The 21981-nt window shown below is 40.9% G+C and overlaps 1 protein-coding gene across 2 annotated transcripts; it reads left to right on the plus strand.

The window, feature by feature from the left end:
• Positions 1–4678: 4678 nt before the first annotated feature.
• On the plus strand, positions 4679–20667 carry b3galnt2 (beta-1,3-N-acetylgalactosaminyltransferase 2). Of its 2 annotated transcripts, XM_058058071.1 has the most exons (12): positions 4700–4958; positions 5260–5386; positions 5662–5762; positions 12174–12373; positions 12450–12545; positions 12616–12726; positions 13603–13681; positions 14030–14213; positions 15107–15232; positions 15344–15503; positions 15563–15619; positions 17512–20667. In XM_058058071.1, the coding sequence occupies exons 1-12, from the start codon at positions 4850–4852 to the stop codon at positions 17647–17649; spliced, it is 1488 nt and encodes a 495-aa protein (XP_057914054.1). In that variant the 5' UTR covers positions 4700–4849; the 3' UTR covers positions 17650–20667. The 2 variants fall into 2 exon arrangements, with proteins under 2 accessions (XP_057914055.1, XP_057914054.1); XM_058058072.1 differs by lacking the exon at positions 5260–5386 and having other exon boundaries at positions 4679–4958.
• The last annotated feature ends 1314 nt before the right edge of the window (positions 20668–21981 follow it).

Below are 21981 nucleotides of genomic sequence, written 5' to 3' on the forward strand. Positions count from 1 at the left end.
GGCCCGCAGGACACTAGTTTGAGGCCCCCGCCTTGATATTAAAGTTTAATGTTAGTGCGGCCCGCGCAAGTTTGATATGGATGCTGTATGGTATCATGTACCCAGAAAAAATTATTACGTTTGATTAATGTTCATGTTAAAGGTTAAATAACTGTTAATAGTTATCCTCCCTATCCGTGTGGAAGTGGTAAGTTTTTGGCTATTTAAGTTTAAAGGAAATAACTTGGAGGCTACCGTTTAGGTCGCTAGCTCTCTAGTTTGCGAGTTAGCATGTGTCTCAAGACCCTGCAGTTGCGCAATATGTTGTAAATAAAAAGAGTATAAATGTGACTATAGTCGTGTTTTGTCATGTCTACAGGGCTCTAATAATGCTTTGTTCATTTTAATCTGAAAAAAATAATTTGTCTACCCACCAACTATATGTGGTTTCTTAGGTTTTTATTATTTGCTGTTTTATTATTATTATTATATTTATTTATTACTGATTGATTGATTTTCTTTATTCTTGATTTGTTTATTTATTTTTCATCCTATTTTGTGCAGAAAAATAAAAATTAAGATATTTGAGAACAGTGGAATGTTTTATCAGAGCTTTTATTGTAGAAAATTGGAACCAAAGCAGTGAAAAAGTTTGTATATTTTTCTGTTTTTAATAAATGCGTTTTGTTTTTTTTTGAAAACCTGATGCGGCCCAGCCTTGCCCAGACCCTAGCTCCAGTGGCCCCCAGGTAAATTGAGTTTGAGACCCCTGACCTAAAACATCAGAATCTTGACATTAAAGCAAGACCTTCACCGTTTCCAAGATTGTGGACAGTTTAAGGGAAAGCTAAAATTCAAAAGTCAACTTTGTCCACTTCTCTCAAGGGTGCAAATCATTCTCCCTGTAGCTGATTTCATGATAACGTGGAGATTAGAAGTACAAACAAAACTAAAAGCAAAGTCAAAACTCACACACACACGCACAAATTATAGCTTGCTGATGGCAGCAATAACGTTTTGATTTGTTTCCAGTCATTCTCCTCTGGTGGTGATTTCTTATCTCCAAAGTGTTTGGTCAAGCATTAAACTAAGAGCTTTTATAGTAAAGCTTGTCAACCTCACTTTGTTCAAATATGTTTTTTCCCATAGAAAATGATCATTTCCGGCGTCAAACGGCTTCACTGATGAAATCTTAATTAGCTGTACAAGCAGTGTTTCAAGTAAACCACCTTAAACATCATACACTGTGTAGGTTGAAACGAAAATGAAAGAAAAGTACTTATACCCCAACAGTATGCAAATAAAATGGCAGAATTCACCAAACTACTGTAATGGTACAGCTGCTGCCCTTTAACCCCAGTTGTGGTCAGTTTTAAAAGTAGTTTATTTTGCTGTTTTGCACCAAAAATTAATTCATTCATTCATTCATTTTCCAAGACAGCCTATCCCAGCTGTCTTTGGGCTCGAGGCGGGGTACACCCTGGACTGGTAGCCAGCCAATCACAGGGCACATATAGACAAACAACCATTCACACTCACATTCATACCTATGGACAATTTGTAGTCGCCAATTAACCTAGCATGTTTTTGGAATGTGGGAGGAAACCGGAGTACCCGGAGAAAACCCACGCATGCACGGGGAGAACATGCAAACTCCACACAGAGATGACCGAGGGTGGAATTGAACCCTGGTCTCCTAGCTGTGAGGTCTGCATGCTAACCACTCGACCAAAATTTGTATTGAAAAATGTTTTTATACAAAATCATATATATATTAAAAAAAACTTTGTGTTAGGTGACAAAAGTGCATTATTATTAGCAATATTTCAACCTTTCCCCCCCCATTTTGCTGTTTAAAAAAATTTCCTGATTTATTTTCAGCCAATGATATTCATGCAATGTAAAACGTCAGAGCTTATAATTCACCGCCTTCTTAATTTGAAATTCGAATGGCAAAAAAACATTAATAATGGATGTACACATATTTTTTTTTATACCCAATAATGTACCTCGCACAGTTTTTAAATACAGTTTTACGATTACAGGCATACTGTATACATCATTGTACAGCTACACATCATGTCTTGTCAAAGCATCTTCCTGCTGGAAAATGTTGAGTGAATCACTCTTATAGCCTTACTTTCTGTTTAAGTTACCACTTAAAAGGAAGTATTTACTCCTGATTTAGTAAGACCATACAGTCCATCAACATACAAATAGGGAGATGACTGAATGAGACGTCAAAGGCAGAACGGAACACAAAAGTGAATGAGACGGTCTTTCCTAAAGAAGGTGCAGCAGAGAGAGGAATAAATCATCGTAACGTGCATATTTATGAATATGAAAGCAATTATACAATGCACAGGAAAGTAATCATCCCCAGGCCAGTAGGTTATCACACTGACAAACAGCAGCGGCTCATTATTTGCTAAATTGAGCAGCAAGCACCCAAAGTGTGCACAAAATCGGTGAGAATAGCAATGATTTGGGATTTTGCAGGATCTTAAATCTTTAATTTTTAACTGGTTTAAATGCTTCCCAAACAAAAGTAGTGAAATGTTTCTTGATTTGGGTCACAGAGTAAGTCAGAAGTGTACATTGACTATAGTAAATGTATGCAAAATAATTATCAAAACGTACAGTGTACTTGTATCGACAAGCAACCAGTTCTATCTGAAATCCATTCATTTGAATATTATTTAACGTAAAATATTTTGTTTTTAGGCTGCACGGCGGTCGTGTGGTTAGCGCGCTGACCTCACAGCTAGGAGACTGGGGTTCAATTCCACCCTTGGCCATCTCTGTGTGGAGTTTGCATGTTCTCCCCGTGCATGCGTGGGTTTTCTCCGGGTACTCCGGTTTCCTCCCACATTCCAAAAACATGCTAGGTTAATTGGCGACTCCAAATTGTCCATAGGTATGAATGTGAGTGTGAATGGTTGTTTGTCTATATGTGCCCTGTGATTGGCTGGCGACCAGTCCAGGTGGTAAGTGGTAGAAAATGAATGAAATGAATGAATGTTTTGTTTTTGTTTGCAGAAATCTCTCTGAATTGTGTTTGTTTCTTTCAGATTTGTTCTGATTAAAGGGAAGTTGTTGTTTTAAGGGATACTTTAACTTGTTTTTTGTAAGATATTAAATCGATTTTTCTTGTTTATTGCTTGACAGATAAAAAATTGGAACTTATACATTTCCACATTTTAAATATTATATTTCAGCAAAAATGCCTATATCTATTGTATAAACAGATGCAATTTTGATATAGAACAATATCATTAGCAAACTAGTCCAGATTTAGCACCTTTTATCTTGGGAGTCCAAAAATGTGGAGCAGGTCGTTGAAAGTAACACTTCCAAGTCAATGAAAAGCGTACCAGCACGGAGGCAGCCACTCATGGTGGCCCCTCGCCGCCTCTCCAGGACAACAGCTGGCTGTCTGTCAGGAGACATTTGGCTCACATGTCACTCTCCAACACGCAACGTTTCAAAGATTCATGTGCAGTACTCCGGAAAGTTGTGTTGCCATCTCAAAGGTACGCCTTGTAAGCCATCTTTTACTCTTCTTCTAATTATGACAGAAATGTACTGGTTAGGGGCTGCACGGTGGTCGTGTGGTTCGTGTGCAGACCTCACAGCTACGAGATCCGGGTTCAATTCCACCCTCGACCATCTCTGTGTGGAGTTTGCATGTTCTCCCCGTGCATGCGTGGGTTTTCTCCGGGTACTCCGGTTTCCTCCCACATTCCAAAAACATGCTAGGTTAATTGGCGGTAGAAAATGAATGAATGAATGTACTGGTTAGATGATTTGGAATGAAAAAATGTCAACACTGGGCCACCAAGTCCTATCAATAACATAATGATGTTTAAATGTGGCGCCATCTTGCTGGTGTGAAATGCATTATGGGCTGATAACATCATAGCTAGCAGTCACAATAAACACAATAAACATATTTAGACTGATTATCAGCTCAAAACTGACCAACATATCTTTTTAAATTTAGTGTCCATAATCCCTTCCTGAGAGGTTCAATAATTTTGTTTATAATAATAATAATAATAATTTAGTTTAGTTTAAAAACACAAAACAGCCACTTGTGGTTTTCCGGTGTGCCCATGACCATTGAACAACGGGACCTCTGTTAGCTTTGTTAAGAATTGTAAACAAATGTGGCTTTGCTAGCAATCCGGTTTACAGACACGCCCATATAAGGAAGTCCGCCCTCTCTGTGACATCACAAAGGGGCAGTTTTACCACGCGGTTTTGAAACCCGAGCGTTTTGAGCCCTCTCAAACTTCTTTCAGGACTCACTTCCAAATGAGTAAACCTCATTATCTGAAACATTTGCATCATTTAAGGCAAAAATATACAATTCTAACTATATTTATAGGTCAGAACAGTGGAAAAAGCATAATAGGTCCCCTTTAACAAATTGTTCATAACCAGCTAGCTGAATAGCTAGCTTGCTATATAGCAACTTTGCTAGCTCGCTATATACACTTGTAAGACAGATATAAAATATATACAGTATACAATAATAACAATAATAATAATTATTATTGTTTATAATTATTACTGCTGTTGTTGGTTTTCTCAATATAATAGTTTTTTGTATCGTCAGTATAACGGATAACATATGGACGCAAAGTCCCATAATGCACCTCGGCAAGACTCCTCGCCTCCCATTGGTGCAGCTCTCTTCTCAGCGGAGGCAGACATGAGGCGGTGCTGTGTGCACCGCCGAGAGAGCTGCGAAACTCAAATGAAGCTCCCACTCGGAACGGTCCTCAGTGCGGTTCGCTTCAACCCGGGAGAACGCTCTGCTCTGCTTAAGCTCGGCGCCACTCCGGCTGAATGAAGGGCTCCGTCCATGCGGAGGCTAGCGCTGGTTCTTCTGCCCTGTGCTCTCGCCGTACTGGTGCACTTGTGGTTGGATCGCCGACGGTCTTCCACCCCGCTGGACAACGACTCGCTCTCGGGTACTTTGGCCGGGATTCGGCACCTACTTTTTGGCTAACTTTACCGAGCCGCTTGACTTGTTTTTTAAGTTTGTGTAGCTAACACTGTATTAGCGGTTAGTATATCTACTTATTATTACAAAAGTATTGCTTTGTTTTATGTTGTAAAATACTGTGACTGAGCGAAATAGGGGCGTTGCTTGGCGGCAACCTTTATCGTTTTAAATGAGTCAAACAATTCATTCGTCAGCCATTTTTAAATATGTCACATTTCGCCATTAGCTCATCTCTGCTCACACCGAGTGGCTTGTGTCCAATGCAGATGGGGTGGTACCATTCTATGAAGTTCTGGTGGGAGTTCTGTCAGCCAGGCATCATTACAAGCTGCGACAAGCTATAAGGGACACCTGGCTGGGCTACTTGCGCCATCACCCTCACTTCCAGCACAGGTCAGGAAAAATGACCTCCACTATGCTTTATTTATTTCCCCTTTGGCCGCATTCCTGAAGTGAAAATAATGCCTGCAGCCGGCAACAAATAACCAAACTTATTTTCTTTACTTGACTAGCGGCCAATATTGTCCACATCCTTCACCCTGTGCAGCCTATTCACAGATGGGATGTGATGGCCTATAGCAATCCCATTGTAACCATGGTAACAAGGAGGGGATAGATGGACTCACTTTTTTTTTTTTTTAAAAGACAATTTTATGTCCTTGTTTCAGAGTGGGGGTGAAGTTTATCCTGGGAAAACATGGGTGTCCCATCCCAGAGGAGGACAGAGAGGATCCTTACTCCTGCTCTCTACTCAACATCACAGCGCCAGGTAACATAAATGTCATGTGTTGCTTTTAAATGCAACCTATTGCTCGCATGTCCAATTGTCGGTACCGAGCGGAGGCGGGAGTCTCAGGAAGCAAATGAATGCATCTTCTGAATAGAAGTAAAAACGCCTTTTATTCCTATTCACCTACAGCTCAAGGACATCCTGCTTTTCCTTCCCATAGCCAGGACCATAGAAGGAAATACACAGTCAATGTCACAGCTTCAGCTTCGACTGTGACGTATAAAGTGAAGCACTGGAATAATTGAACAGGCTTGCAGTTAGAAGGTATAGTTGTTTATGTCTCACCTTCTCTGAGACGCAACTACTAGAAGAAAACATAATTACAGCTATCAGAACTGGATTTGCGGACACGGGCAAACTACGTTGAAGTATTATTATTATTATTAACAACAAAGCGGTCGCTGCCAAAAGGATTTGTGATACAATTTTTAAATTACCGTAAGCCTTAACTGTTAATTTCACTGCTTTCTGAAGCTCGAGACTGTGCTTGATGTATGTGCCATTACGGTAATCATAGGGACTATGGCTATATTACGCCGACAGTTTTTCCTCTACCAGTATATTAGGGGGGCTTACTTAACGGTGCAGTCTTTGTAATGCAGTCTGTGATATTGTGAGCCTTAAATGTCACATTATTGTGGGCTATGCCTAAGCTATGCCCCACACAACACACAATACGCTTTATAAAAAGTACACAAGTTGATGTATTTGTGGTGGTGGGTTGCGTGGGTCCAATACGACCAGAAAAAAGTCTCAAGATTTGTTGCTGGTGACTTTTTTTTGTAAAACAGAATTTCTGGGGTCTGAATACTTGCTCCATGTAGCAGCAAAGCTGTTGCTGTAGCTATAGTAAAGCAACTCAAGATCTCTCATGTGCTACATGTTCTTATTCTCTGGCAGGCCAGGTGGGTATGAGGTAGGTCTGGGCGATATGGACCAAAACTCATATCCTGATGTATTTAGGTAGAATATTGCCATACATATATCTCAATACTTTTTCCATAAACTGATTTTAGACAAAAGTCAAAGCCAAATAAGTGTGCAAAGTTTTATTAAAATGTAAACAATAGAGAAATAGCCACTGAAATAAAATAATATATTCAATTTTTTATAATAAATATAGAAAAAGTTAAGTCAATGTATTGGTACAAAAACAATAAGTAATAAATAAAGCACTACTATATGAAGGATGTGCTTGTTTTTTCTATCGTGCTTCAAATAAATATCAATATTTTAAAAAATATCGATATATCGGCCAACCCGAGTATGAGGTACAATATATTAAGAAGCAGAGTAACGCTGCCATCTATTGTTTGTCGTTGGAACAACAAGCCACATTCACAGTCCCATTATAATGTGTCTATGAGCGAGGGCGAATGGGGAGCGTCAGATCTATTTGTGGCGGTCCAAATGTACTTATGGTGGGCTGCATGAGTGTATGGGGAACACCGAGTTTGGGCTTTGATGCTCACTGAACAGAACACATTTTTTTGTACATTATAGATATACAGAAATCCTTTAAGTTCATTGGTTCCAGACCCGACTGTGATAAGTGAATTATTCCAAAGTAGGATTCCTTATGAACAAATCACATTTTTTCCTGGCATAGAAAGCTTGTCGATGACCTTTTTATATGGTTTTTAAAAACAAACCAAACAAACTCTGGACATTAAATAACACCCCTAAAGTCGCATTCAATTGTATTTCCCATTATAATAGCCATCATTTTTCTTCAGCCCGAAGACAGCTGGGATAGGCTCCAGCACCCCCGCGACCCCCGTGAGGAAAAGCGGTAGAAAAAGAATGAATGAATTTCAGTGATGACATCTATTTGCTATATGATTTCAGTGATGGGGAACATATGTAGTATCCATTGTTGTGTATGTGATCCACAGTGTTTACATGCAAGGATGGAACACAAAGAGTCTCGCACCATAGCGTTCTTCATCCGCTGTGGAACCCTCCCTTCGTTATTCGAGTCGGTCTCACCTTCAGCGTTCAACGTTTTTCCTGGTATAGCGTCCTCCGCCACCATAAACCAAAACAAAACTCTCCAGTACGTCAGAACAGCATAGCAAAAATAATTGGTTCACCCCAAGCTCACTTATCCAAATGATACACCTGCTGATTTGGAAGGTCACCCTAATCACGGACCCTCCTCACGCCACCCTCCACCTGCTGCCGTCAGGTAGAGGGTAAAAAGTTACACTGGCCTATATGCAATAAATAACCTCAGAATGTGTAAAAAAAAAAAAAGCCACACTTTTTTGTTTTAAATGATATTGATTGAATGTGTCCTGAATTGTTATTAATTAATGTAAATGATGGATTTCTGTCACCACTTTTTGACTGATGATAAACTCATCTAGCTGGCTGTCTGAATGCTAATTAAGGCTAATGCTATTCCTGCCAGCATGCGATAAGGTTTATGTTAATAACAGTCAGAATGGAGGTATAGTATAAGACAAATGAGTTACCCTTGAAGCAATTTTAGGGAAAAATTGCAGTGTTTTTCTTGCTTTGTGTGGCATTGATGAATCTGTTTGTTTGGGCCAAAGAAAAATAAATAAACAATATTTCACATCAGCTAATAAAAAATACATGAACTCAGAAGTATTGTATTAGAAATGCATAAAAGGCTACATGTAGTGATAGGCTCTTTGTAAAATAATCCTTAAAATGTACACAAAAGGTAATCCCACTAAGCAGAAAACATACATTTTGCAGATTTTAAGATACAAACCAGAAAATCACACTGAAAAATATTTCGTAATTAGTCGCTTAAGCACAAAAGTTCGACCAATTAGAACAGTGCTTTTAACCTTCCTATTGTGTTAGGTTTGACACCGACCCGTTTTACATTTTAATGCATAAAAAGAACCACATAACATTTGTTTATTGCATCAAGGCTTTGTCAGGAAACTCTATTTCAACAAAATAAAACAAAACAAAAAATTGTCAGGAAACTCTTTCAACAAAATAAAACAAAAAAAAATTGTCAGGAAACTCTATTTCAACTCTATTTCAAACACTTTTGGAAATTGAAATCGAAGAGTATAGTGACAAAAAAAGGCCTACATGCCCAAACCAAAAGTATTAAAACCAACATTTTCATGGATGAGGAAGCCTAAGAAGGTAACCAAGAGATGAGAAGCAAATTTGATGGTAACTTATTGTTTTTAGTGTATTTTATAGCTGATTTAATACATGGGTCAAAACCGACCCGTTAACATAAGAGATGATACCAGAAAGCTAACACAAGAGGAAGGTTAAGGAGTGAGACGTGTTTTTCCGCATTTATGTTCCGGTTTACAGTCATGGCCAAACATACTTAACAGACACATTCTTAAAGAATGGTGAGGCAGCAGAGTTACGGAAACATTTTTTTTGGCCATATCTGCTCTTTGTCCACAAATGTGATCTTCCTGACATGTCCCTGCGAGTGCATTTATGGATGCCATCACACCGTTGCCACAGCAAATTGCCTGCTCAATAACAGTCATAAAGCTCTCTTTCAGGTCATCCCCACAGGTCCTATCTGTTAACACAAAATGTCAAGGAGCTCTTCTATTATTGTCTTCTGACATAGACTGTACAAAACACTCTGTAAACTTGTGCTAAAATGAAAAACATGAAACCACACCCATATAGCCAGCTTTACCCTTGTATTACCCAATACGGCAGACATAATAATAGCAAATAAGCCATCATTAGCATAGACAGCGTATGTCATCAATGTAACGTTACTACTATCTCGAGACCAGTGTAGAATACTACTCGACTGCCTCAGTTTAAGCAGAGACTCACAATGCACTTCAATTGCATTTAAAAGCAGAGAACACATTCACACAGGAGCTGCTGTCGGCCGCTCTCTACACTGCTAAACTGTTGCTAGCACTCAGCTTAAGTCAACTATAGCCAGCAGGTCACTTCCCAGGTTTTTAAAAGCTGGAAACCTACAATACGGCTGGAAAATAACCCACCACAAAAAATTGCAAAACATGATATTGAATTTATGAAATAAGACGATAGCAAATAAGCCATCATTAGCATAGACAGCGTACGTCATCAATGTAACGTTACTACCATCTCAACACCAGTTTAGAATACTACTCGACTGCCGCAGTTTAAGCAGAGACTCACGATGCACTTCAATTGCATTTAACAAGCAGAGAACACATTCACACAGGAGCTGCTGTCGGCCGCTCTCTACACTGCTAAACTGTTGCTAGCACTCAGCTTAAGTCAACTATAGCCAGCAGGTCACTTCCCAGGTTCTTAAAGAATGGAAACCTACAATACGGCTGGAAAATAACCCACCACAAAAAATTGCAAAACATGATATTGAATTTAAGAAATAAGACAATAGCGCCTGCTCCAATAGGATTGCAATGTCAAGGTTCCTGGTTAACACAGGTTGCACGGGGAACGATTTAAGGGAGACACATGACCGAAAGTGAGCTGGACGTGTAATGATGATTGTACCTGCTGATGAAGTTTACAATAAAGTTCAAGTGACCAAGTGTATAGCGCTAACCATTTTATAGTTACATTTTCAGACCTGCCAACATGTACTCATTCTCTGTACTCTTTATGTATGTTTTTTTTTTTTTTTGCATTTGCGCTTTCATTTTGGAGTTGATCTGTGTGTAGGTGGACTGAGTATAGCAACAGTCTCAAGCACATCATTCCACCATTTGATCTCTCAAAGATGCAAAGTATTCCATCAGATATTTGTAGAGAAAGCGTGTATTGTTTCACTTCAGAGCACATTCTCACTAAAATGGTGTTACTGATGCAACGCGGTCACGGTGCAAAGAGCTGCATGTGGCTCACGATCCACGGCGTGAAATAATCACCATTATCAGACCAAAGAAACCTAGGAGAAGTTTACCCTCAAGCATGGAAGCTAGGTGCCACAGACGGAGGGTCACATGATTAGATGATTCCAGTAAAAGTGTTTTACAGATGAAAGGTCCAGTCTTTGCACTGCAGTGTTGATCATATTCCACTACATTGCGCAGTGTTTGCTTTTAAACTGTTAGCTTTGATGTGCTTTTTGTAAGGTCTACAATCCTCTACTGCTGTGTTTACATTTGCATACTGCTCTCAATGTTTATGTTTATGCTATGTTTATGTCCTTCACAGTGTGTTTTGCTTTTTAAAAGTCAATATCATGGCTTGGATGCCACTCAAAACAGAATAAATTATGTTATGTACCGCATACACATTATATTTTAGTATCAGCGTAGGTTGATTGCATGTGTTATCCACATCATAAACGTTACTTTGACATATGACAGCAGTCAGCTGCGGTTGTTGGTGAACAGTCGACATGCGGAAAACGCAACTTTCATGATTACGATCACGGATAAACTAGGGTGCCAGTGAGTGCTACAGCAGTCTGTGTTTGCACTCGCTAGCACGATCAAATGCTTTCTTTGTGCCTGTTTCAGCCCGTTTGTGCGTCATCATTTTGTGACATGAAGAAGACTGGAGCTCGGGTCTGGGTGAGACTGGGCCGCATCAGGTTTTCCAAAAAAAACAACAAAAAAAACGCATTTATTAAAAACAAAAAAAATTAAAAAACTTTGCTTTGGTTCCAATTTTCTACAATAAAATCTCTGATAAAATATTCCACTATTCTCAAATATCTTACTTTTTATTTTTCTACACAAAATAAGATGAAAAATAAAAAAACAAATCAAGAATAAAGAAAATCAATCAATCAGTAATAAATAAATAAATATAATAATAATAATAAAATGGCAAATAATAAAAACTCAAGAAACCACATATAGTTGGTGGGTAGACAAATTATTTTTTTTCAGATTAAAATGAACAAAGCATTATTAGAGCCCTGTAGACATGACAAAACACGACTATAGTCACATTTATACTCTTTTTATTTACAACATATTGCGCAACTGCAGGGTCTTGAGACACATGCTAACTCGCAAACTAGAGAACTAGCGACCTAAACGGTAGCCTTGAAGTTATTTCCTTTAAACTTAAATAGCCAAAAACTTACCACTTCCACACGGATAGGGAGGATAACTATTAACAGTTATTTAACCTTTAACATGAACATTAATCAAACGTAATAATTTTTTCTGGGTACATGATACCATAAAGCATCCATATCAAACTTGCGCAGGCCGCACTAACATTAAACTTTCATATCAAGGCGGGGGCCTCAAACTAGTGTCCTGCGGGCCACATTTGGCCCGCGGGCCGCGTGTTTGAGACCCCTGATCTACACACTCGCAGAGTGTCAGTAATGCATTTTCCCTGAGAAATCACCAAAGTCTTCCTTTGGCCAAACAAAAGAGACCTCTGCATGCAAGCATAGTAATCATACTCGTGTTTTCTCTTCTTTGTCTGACTCAGTGGCAGGGCAGGAAACGGAGAGAGAAATCGTGATGGTGTCCGACGCTGCGGTGCTTGTCCCCTCTGATGTGTCTGCTGTTGCGCTGGATTTTAAGGTTCTCCACCCGGTGGTGATCACCAGGTTGGGGGTGTTTCCCCGCCGCACCCAGCCTGAACTTCAGAGCAACGTGACAGTGAAGCTCCTCCAGTTGGATCAGGAGGTACGTACTTTGTTGTTTTGTCGACAACACGAAGATGAACACGGTGTCCTAATGAATAGCTGCGTGCTTTCGACAGGAGGCTGTGGTGACGGCTCGCTTCAGCGCCGTCAACACAGGCACACTCATGAGCGGCATATGGTACAAACCAGTGGAGCAGTTCATCTTGCCCAAGGTGTGTTGGGAATTCAATACAAGTTTTTTTTGCAACATGAAGTCATGAGACAAAAAAATGTGCCATTCAGGGTTTTGAGGGGACGCTGGTGTGGGAGAGTTCGGACTCCGACGGACTGACCACAGTCAACTCATCTTGTGTGCAGCTCAATGATGGAGGAGGCGTCCTCAAGTTCTCCTCCGTATGTTCTTTCTTGCATTTGCTGTAGATCAGTGGTCTCAAACACGCGGCCCGCGGGCCAAATGTGGCCCGCAGAACACGAGTTTGAGGCCCCCGCCATGATATGAAAGTTTAATGTTAGTGCGGCCCGCGCAAGTTTGATATGGATGCTGTATGGTATCATGTACCCAGAAAAAATTATTACATTTGGTTAATGTTCATGTTAAAGGTTAAATAACTGTTAGTAGTTATCCTCCCTATCCGTGTGGAAGTGGTAAGTTTTTGGCTTTTTAAGTTTAAAGGAAATAACTTGGAGGCTACTGTTTAGGTCGCTAGCTCTCTAGTTTGTGAGTTAGCATGTGTCTCAAGACCCTGCAGTTGCGCAATATGTTGTAAATAAAAAGAGTATAAATGTGACTATAGTCGTGTTTTGTCATGTCTACAGGGCTCTAATAATGCTTTGTTCATTTTAATCTGAAAAAAATAATTTGTCTACCCACCAACTATATGTGGTTTCTTAAGTTTTTATTATTTGCCGTTTTATTATTATTATATTTATTTATTACTGATTGATTGATTTTCTTTATTCTTGATTTATTTATTTTTCATCTTATTTTGTGCAGAAAAATAAAAATTAAGATATTTGAGAACAGTGGAATGTTTTATCAGAGCTCTTATTGTCGAAAATCGGAACCAAAGCACTGAAAGTTTGTATATTTTTCTGTTTTTACTAAATGCGTTTTTTTGGGGGGGAAAACCTGATGCGGCCCAGTCTCACCCAGACCCTAGCTCCAGTGGCCCCCAAGTAAATTGAGTTTGAGACCCCTGCTGTAGATGAATGGGATGAGCATTAAATCTTAATAAGTTAGCTCACTCCTGCTGCTTGTTTCATCCACAGATTGCAGAAGGCATCCTGCCCCATAGAAGCGCTCTTGGATTTCCTGGTTTGGCTGGAGGATTCACCTTCACCATCTATGGTTGGTCTTAATTCTGAAATATTTCCCAGTGTAAACATTTCAAAACCTTGTTATAAATCTTTTTTTTTTTTTGCCTGAGGACCAACCAACCTCTCATCTTGTTTTGCTGTATTATTGATTGCCGTCTCATTGATTTCACACTTTTGTGTTATGTTTTAGTTCATCTGAAAACAAGTTTGAGGTACTTTTGGGAAAACCATATCAGATTTGCCGTATAACTCCTCACACATCACTATCCATTCTGCCTCCCTCGAAAGTCCCATTGTGTAGTTCAAATTAGTGCTTTTTTAGATAGTGGATTTTTTTATGTACTGTGCAAACCAACCCCTCCCACCTCCAATGTGTCAGACGGGGACAATCTGTCAGAGCTCCTGCGGGGCCGTCCAGCCAGGATGGAGCACCATGCCTCGGGGCTGAGGCAGGAGGATGCCGCCTTGCAGCAGGAGAGCCTGAGGCACGGCGACATGGTGTTCGTGGACGTGGTGGACACCTACAGGAATGTGCCTTCCAAACTGCTTCAGTTCTATAAATGGTAAGTCAAGTGCTAATGACTCAGCTCTTCGTCTCTAAATTGGTCCGGCCCTCTGAGGAAATCAGCAATCTAAAATAAAAATGTGTCGTTGCCTAACAAATGTCCTGCTGTCAGAACCTCACTTGGAATCTAACCCGACATATGCTGAGGCCTCTCATATTTGGGTCTGATCAATCATAACAAAATCTGTGCGCTATTTTATTTTCATGGTGTGGGGATTGCTATGACATGCTGTGATGCTCTTAACTTTTTTTTTTTTTTTTTTACGTTTTTGGCTGTTATTTCTAGTTTATATGATACAGTGGAGGTTGTTTGTCTATATGTGCCCTGTGATTGGCTGGCGACCAGTCCAGGGTGTACCCCGCCTCTCGCCCAAAGACAGCTGGGATAGGCTCCAGCACCCCCGCGACCCTCGTGAGGAAAAAGCGGTAGAAAATGAATGAATGAATTATTATTAATTTCATCAGGATTAATCACATTAACTCATAATGAATTGCAATTAATCACATATAGAAATACATTTTTATCCATCATAAGTCGGGAAGTGGCTGCAAGGCGGTCGTATTGGTTAGCGTGCAGACCTCACAGCTCGGAGACCCAGGTTCAATTCCACCCTCGGCCATCTCTGTGGAGTTTGCATGTTCTCCCCGTGCATGCGTGGGTTTTCTCCGGGTACTCCGGTTTCCTCCCACATTCCAAAAACATGTGAGTGTGAATGGTTGTTTGTCTATATGTGCCCTGTGATTGGCTGGCAACCAGTCCAGGGTGTACACCGCCTCCCGCCTGAAGACAGCTGGGATAGGCTCCTGCACCCCCCGTGAGGAAAAAGCGGTAGAAAATACATTAATTAGTTTTAACAGCCGTAGTAATGAAAGCGATACTTCACATGACAGGTCTGTGGAAAGTGCTGACTTTAATCTGCTCCTGAAGACTGACGATGATTGTTACATCGACGTGGATTCGGTTCTAATGAAGATCGACCACAAGAGTCTCAAGCGCAGCCATTTTTGGTGGGGAAAGTAAGTACGGGGGTTTTACATTAATGCTGTGTTTAGACCATCTCTATAAAGGTCATGTGAACATGAGATGTGCTGACATTGTACTTGCTATAATACTCCCTCCTGCCCCAGTTTCAGGCAGAGCTGGGCAGTGGATCGCATCGGGAAGTGGCAGGAGCTGGAGTACGCCAGTCCTGCCTACCCGGCCTTCGCGTGTGGCTCCGGCTATGTGGTGTCACGTGACCTGGTCCAGTGGCTGGCCAGTAATGCGGAGAGTCTAAAGGCCTACCAGGTAGCCTGTTAAACACCAATCGCCACGCAGAAGAGGAGCTAACAAATATGTCGTCACAGGGAGAAGACGTAAGCATGGGCATATGGATGGCAGCTGTTGGACCACAGAAGTATCAGGTAAGTTCTTAAATGAACTTAGAACATTGTTTTTCTGTCAACACTGATTTTTATTGTTCCTCACCAATTTGTGCTTCGAATTTCACGGCTAACATGATTTTTCCTAAATATATAAATCATGCACTGCCGGCATTTTTTTATTTGTCATTTATACAGTGGTACATTGGCATACGGATAATTTTTCTGATTTTAATTGTGGGCTAATAATTGGCTTACAAGCTGCTAGTTACTGGCAGGCATAGCCGAGGACAAGTATGTGGGAGTCGATGTATGTGTCAATGTGACCATGACTGAAGACGATAATGGATCTGCTGGCTAGCTAGTCACCGGGAAAGATTTAGATCCCATCAGCCTCACATATGTACGTTATAATGATCTAATTTCTCTTCTGTATTATGTATTACGTAAAACTAAGCCAGGAACAACATCAAACTAAAAGCACTAAATGAATACACACCATCCACCAGTAGGAGCCCAGAGTTAGTTTTTCTGAGCGGTGCACCCCACAAATGCACTCAATAAGGTCATCTAGATGTGTTTGGAATAATTTACAATGATTTAATTTTACAAGATATTTACTTCCCGACTTCATTCATTCATTCATTTTCTACCGCTTATCCTCATGAGGGTTGCAGGGGTGCTGGAGCCTGGAGCCATGTTTCATGTTTCAAGGATTGTGAATGATGGCCAAAAAAAGTGCAGTTCCCCCTTAAATGCTTTACCATCATTCATTCATTCATTTTCTACCGCTTTTAACGAGGGCCTCCTAACGAGGGTCGCGGGGGAGTGCTGGAGCCTATCCCAGCTGTCTTCAGGCGAGAGGCACGGTACACCCTGGACTGGTTGCCAGCCAATCACAGAGCACATATAGACAAACAACCATTCACACTCACATTCATACCTATGGACAATTTGGAGTCACCAATTAACCTAGCATGTTTTTGGAATGTGGGAGGAAACCGGAGTACCCGGAGAAAACCCACGCATGCACGGGGATAACATGCAAACTCCACACAGAGATGGCCGAGGGTGGGATTGAACCTGGGTCTCCTTGCTGTGAGGTCTGCACGCTAACCACACGACCGCCGTGCAGCCACTTCCCGACTTATGATGGCTAAAATGTATTTCTATATGTGATTAATTGCAATTCATTATGAGTTAAAATGTGATTAATCATGATGAACATATACACATGGGCACATATAGACAAACAACCATTCACACTCACATTCATACCTATAGACAATTTGGAGTCACCAATTAACCTAGCATGTTTTTGGAATGTGGGAGGAAACCGGAGTGAAATTAAGCATAATTAATTAGTTAAATTCTATTTTAATCGATTGACAGCCCTACTTTAAATATATGTCCACTATGTTTTTCGATGGAAAACGTTGAACAGCTCCTATATAAAAGAATCCTAATAGTGTTGCAGGGAACCGCATAGTGGCTACACAGAAGCATAATCCACACTTGAGAAACAGTAATGTGTGAGGGCAATGGTGCAGCCCATATTAGGGGTGTGTGGTGGAATTTCTTATTCGGCATGCACTTGGCAAAATAATCCAAATCTTTGTAAATCCAAACGTAAGAAAAAATACAATGTCTTGTTCCAAGGCACCATGCCCCAGTTTTTCATGAAGTTTAGTAGAAATGAGTTTTGTGGTTTTTGAGTAACTCTGCTAACATAGTATAAACAAAGGACAATGACAACATGACCTCTTCAGTGAAGGTAACGCCACGCCCAAGGTCAAACACAACGTGACTTGATCCCACCACTGCTTGTCATCGTGTTGTTTAATCTCTCCAACATGGAGGCTTATTTGCAGTATGTTCAGTGAGCAAAACAAAGAGACCAGGACTATGTTAACACGACCTCCTCTCCTGGCCAGGACCCCAGCTGGCTGTGTGAAAAAGAATGCTACCTGGACATGCTGTCATCCCCACAACACACGGCAGAGGAGCTGCGTGTCCTGTGGGACAGAAAGAGGACATGCGGGGACCCCTGTGGATGTCCTTGGGGACGCTAAGGTCTGGACCGCACTCAACATGCAGCACTGCGTAAACACATGCTTTTGACATTTTGGCTTCTCTGCATTCTTTGTACCTCAAACTGTGATGTTTTCATTGATTTAGCTGTTCAAATCCTCACAATTAGACCACCAGGTCGTACTAGACTGTACCGTCATCTTTTCATCATTTTACAAAGTTCTACAATGCTCCGTTATATTCATGAATAATTACTGGTACTCCTGCTTTCCTGTTCTTGAACTTACTCATTAGCCTCATTTCCACCAAGCAGTTCAGTTCAGTTTTGTGTTCCCATCTTAAAAAGTTCCAAAACATCCCCCTGGAATGGTCACACTTCTCTAACTTTTTATTGGGGGTACAAAGTGGAGGGAGGAGCTAAACACTCAATCTAAACACAGATTGCCACTTCTAAACCCAATGAATAGCCACCATTTAAAAATATTGTAAATCATAATGGTAAAGCGGGCGGCACGGCGGTCTAGTGGTTAGCGCGCAGACCTCACCGCTAGGAGACCAGGGTTCAATTCCACCCCCGCCCATCTGTGTGGAGTTTGCATGGGTTTTCTCCGGGTACTCCGGTTTCCTCCCAGATTCCAAAAACATGCTAGGTTAATTGGCGACTCCAAATTGTCCATAGGTATGAATGTGAGTGTGAATGGTTGTTTGTCTATATGTGCCCTGTGATTGGCTGGCGACCAGTCCAGGATGTACCCCGCCTCTCGCCTGAAAACAGCTGGGATAGGCTCCAGCACCCCCCCGTGACCCTCCTTAGGAAAAAGCGGTAGAAAATGAATGAGTGAATGATGGTAAAGCATTTAAAGGGGAACTGCACTTTTTTTTGGCCATCATTCACAAACCTTCCATGAAACATGAACACGTTTCTTTCCCTTTTCTGTGCATTCTAGCGTGGGAAAATGAGTTAATATAAGCTAGCTAAACACAGACCCCTTGGAAAATACCTATTTTGATGCTATAGCCCTCACAAAAAAAACTAAAAAAACGCTAGCAGTGTACTGTTTACATAATTGACTGATGCTCGTTTGCCATCAGCATTTTTATACCTAAGGACTGGAGCACACGTCTTGTGCTGGAAGACACAGCCATCCCATTGAGAGCGGACATTGTAAGTGTTGTCGTTGACAGAACTAGCATGTGTATCAATGCGCCCTAGGAAAGAAGTTTGGGTAGTGTTTTAAATCAAAATACGGCAAAATACTGCTACTATTACATGTTATCATCAGTGTACGTGTTAATGCATGATTACAACATGTATATCAAATCATGCAACATTTTTTTAGAGGGCTTCATAGTCGAAATAGGAGCGTCCCATTGTTGTGCATTGTTAACTAACTCATATTAACTCGTTTTCTTGTGTTATAATGCACAGAAAAGGGAAATAAATGTTCACGTTTCATATAAGGATTGTAAATGATAGGCAAAATTCTTCTGTTGCGAACGGAACTGAGCCACTTGATGGAAACGTGGTTATTGACTGCATTATTTGCAGATGTGTGACAAGTTTTCTGGCACACCCAGTTTGTACTGTAGGTGTCATTGTGCAAAATAGTGATGTGGCCTTACCGTATTTGTAATAGCAGCCTAGATTCCATGTAGATTAATTATTGTACTATTTGCAACACCGACTCCTTGCAGCTCATAAAGAAAGCGTCAAAGAGATGAATGGGATTTCTTGTGTATTTTGGGGACTGGCGCACATTCCGGTTATTGTGTTGAATCCATGTACAGATGGAATATACCAGTGATTTTCAACCACTGTGCCGCGGCACACTAGTGTACCTTGAGAAACCAAATTTATTAATCAACATTGGCAAATATTATGTCAATAGCCATTATGTCAATAGTATACATGGACCCAAATATTCCAATTGAATTTGGTTTATTTGCTCAAACGGAAAGAATTGAACGGGGATGGAATATTCCTTTAACCAATCCGATTGAGGTATCTTGTGCGTTCTTCTTCGTGGTGTTTTTCTTCTTCTGTTGTTTATTGGCGGTTTGGCAAGCAGCTTTCCGATGCATTACCGCCATCTGTGGAACAGAATCTAAACCCTTCTATTCTTTATTCACAAGTGCAGTTTTATTAAAAAAGAAAATATATATCTATATAAAACATGTCCTGAGTTTAATTATAAAATATTAGCAAGATTGAATTTGATCTTTTCCTGTTTAAATTTACCCCGGGTGCGTTCTTTCAGCGCATGCTCAGATATGACGTAACACGCAGATCCAGACGTTCTTCACTTTTAAAAATGGAGGCCAGCAATCGGCACTGGACTAAGCAAAGTTTGTTTTTGATTCAAACTAAATTTCAAGACTGGACAGACGAAAAACTGGCAATACGGAGTTATTCCAACAAGTGAAAGAAAAACTTGGGGAAGCCGGTATCACGTGATGTTGATGTTTACGTTTTACTGGGCATGCCCTATTGACTATTCTGGTTGATTTTCACGGTGCATGTAGACAAGAGATTGGAATATTCCTTTCCATGGATACCATTGTTTCCCGAAAGGTCATTCGGAAAGAGAAAAAGTGGTCATGTAAAAACGTGGCTACTGTGGAGTGTCTGTGGTGTAAAGACTGGCAGAGCAATGTAATATTGGTCCGTGTGGCAACACCTACCTTGTTCCTCCGATAGACTTATTGATGCACGTGTGAGGTCGTGGTGACATTTTGTAACATTTTTGGTTAGTGGTGTGCCACAAGATTTTTCCAATGTAAAAAAACGGGCCGTGGCTCAAAAAAGGTTGAAAAACACTGGTATATACAGTATATATTTTTTTCCTCTTTCCAACTTCAATGTCTGCTCAACAACTGTGAAGAAACACAGCCAGCAGATGCATTATTCTGCTACTGAAGTCCGTTTTTACATCTTAAACGGAATATAAAATCACTCTGAAGCCGAGTGGCGGTTGTTTTCCTGGAGCTTGAATTCAGCGGTGAGTATGTGGAAGGTTTTTGGATTGGAGAAACCACCTGCTTTTCTCGATTATCATCAATATTGACACGGTTTTTTAGATGAGATTTCCACGTTTTGTTCAAGACGTACCCCCCCCCCCCCCCCCCCCCCCCAAAAAAAAATGCACTCGTGCAATTAGGCTGACAGTTAAACACGCACTGTGGTCCCTCTGAGAACACCCCCCCTCCTTCCTCAGAGAGCTGGGAGAAAACAAAGTCACATCTGCATGCGTTCGACGCTCCTTAAAAGCCCACTTCACCGCTGCTTCTGCCCTCCCTCGTCATTATTTTTTCCACTGATTTGTCTTCTTGGTGAAGTGAGAGGAAAAAAAACAAGGAAATAACACGCAGATGAAAGCTCTCATTTGTGCTTGACTGCTTCCTCAGGAGATGAACTTATTTAATTTGTCTAAACGCCACTGAACACTGGAGGGGGGGGGGGGTCATTTGCTGATGTAAAAAAAAGGTTTAAATTACCAACATTGTGCCTCTGTGAATATGTCCACCCACACACTACTAACGTGTCTCTTCACAGGTCTAATTTAGCCCTCATCTCACCTTCCGTCTTACGTAGAGATATCTTTAAACAGAATTACAGTCTGTGTTATTCACTGAGCTCTAACTCATTTTCCGGGAATAGACAAGAGTTAGATGTTTTGTTTTTCAGCAGCCTTTTCTCTTGCAGAGATCAATTATTGTGACTCTCAACTTTCCCATGACGTTGAATGATTGAGACATCAGTGTAAGAACCGAAAGAATTCATCTCCATGCATCAAGACAAAGAAAAGCGGTGAATTATTAGAATTTTTTTGATGTATTCATGGTTAGTTTAGCACAGGGATTGCACACTACAGAAGTCACCTGCAGATAAAGGCAAGGCTCGTACATGTGGATGTGATGCATGTTCATTCATTCATTCATTTTCTACCGCTTTTTCCTCATGAGGGTCGCGGGGGTGCTGGAGCCTATCCCAGCAGTCTTCGGGCGAGAGGCGGGGTACACCCTGGAATGGTCGCCAGCCGTGATGCATGTTTTAATCGACAAACTATAGAGGTTTCACATGAGTCACATGCCACTCTGGAATTTTCATTCATTCATTCATTCATTTTCTACCGCTTTTTCCTCACGAGGGTCGCGGGGCGTGCTGGAGCCTATCCCAGCTGTCTTCAGGCGAGAGGCGGGGTACACCCTGGACTGGTCGCCAGCCAATCACAGGGCACATATAGACAAACAACCATTCACACTCACATTCATACCTATGGACAATTTGGAGTCGCCAATTAACCTAGCATGTTTTTGGAATGTGGGAGGAAACCGGACTACCTGGAGAAAAAACCCACGCTTGCACGGGGAGA

Source organism: Doryrhamphus excisus, chromosome 20 (genome assembly GCF_030265055.1).
Source record: "Doryrhamphus excisus isolate RoL2022-K1 chromosome 20, RoL_Dexc_1.0, whole genome shotgun sequence".
In the NCBI taxonomy this organism is placed as follows: domain Eukaryota; kingdom Metazoa; phylum Chordata; class Actinopteri; order Syngnathiformes; family Syngnathidae; genus Doryrhamphus; species Doryrhamphus excisus.

What these genes read in the sequence shown, in the direction of transcription:
- b3galnt2 (XM_058058071.1), top strand. Translation starts at nt 4,850, where the DNA reads ATGCGGAGGCTAGCGCTGGTTCTTCTGCCCTGTGCTCTCGCCGTACTG. An exon ending in GCGTCCTCAAGTTCTCCTCC is followed by an intron (nt 12,727 to 13,602) that starts GTATGTTCTTTC and finishes TTTCATCCACAG; the next exon opens with ATTGCAGAAGGCATCCTGCC. An exon ending in TTGGACCACAGAAGTATCAG is followed by an intron (nt 15,620 to 17,511) that starts GTAAGTTCTTAA and finishes TCTCCTGGCCAG; the next exon opens with GACCCCAGCTGGCTGTGTGA.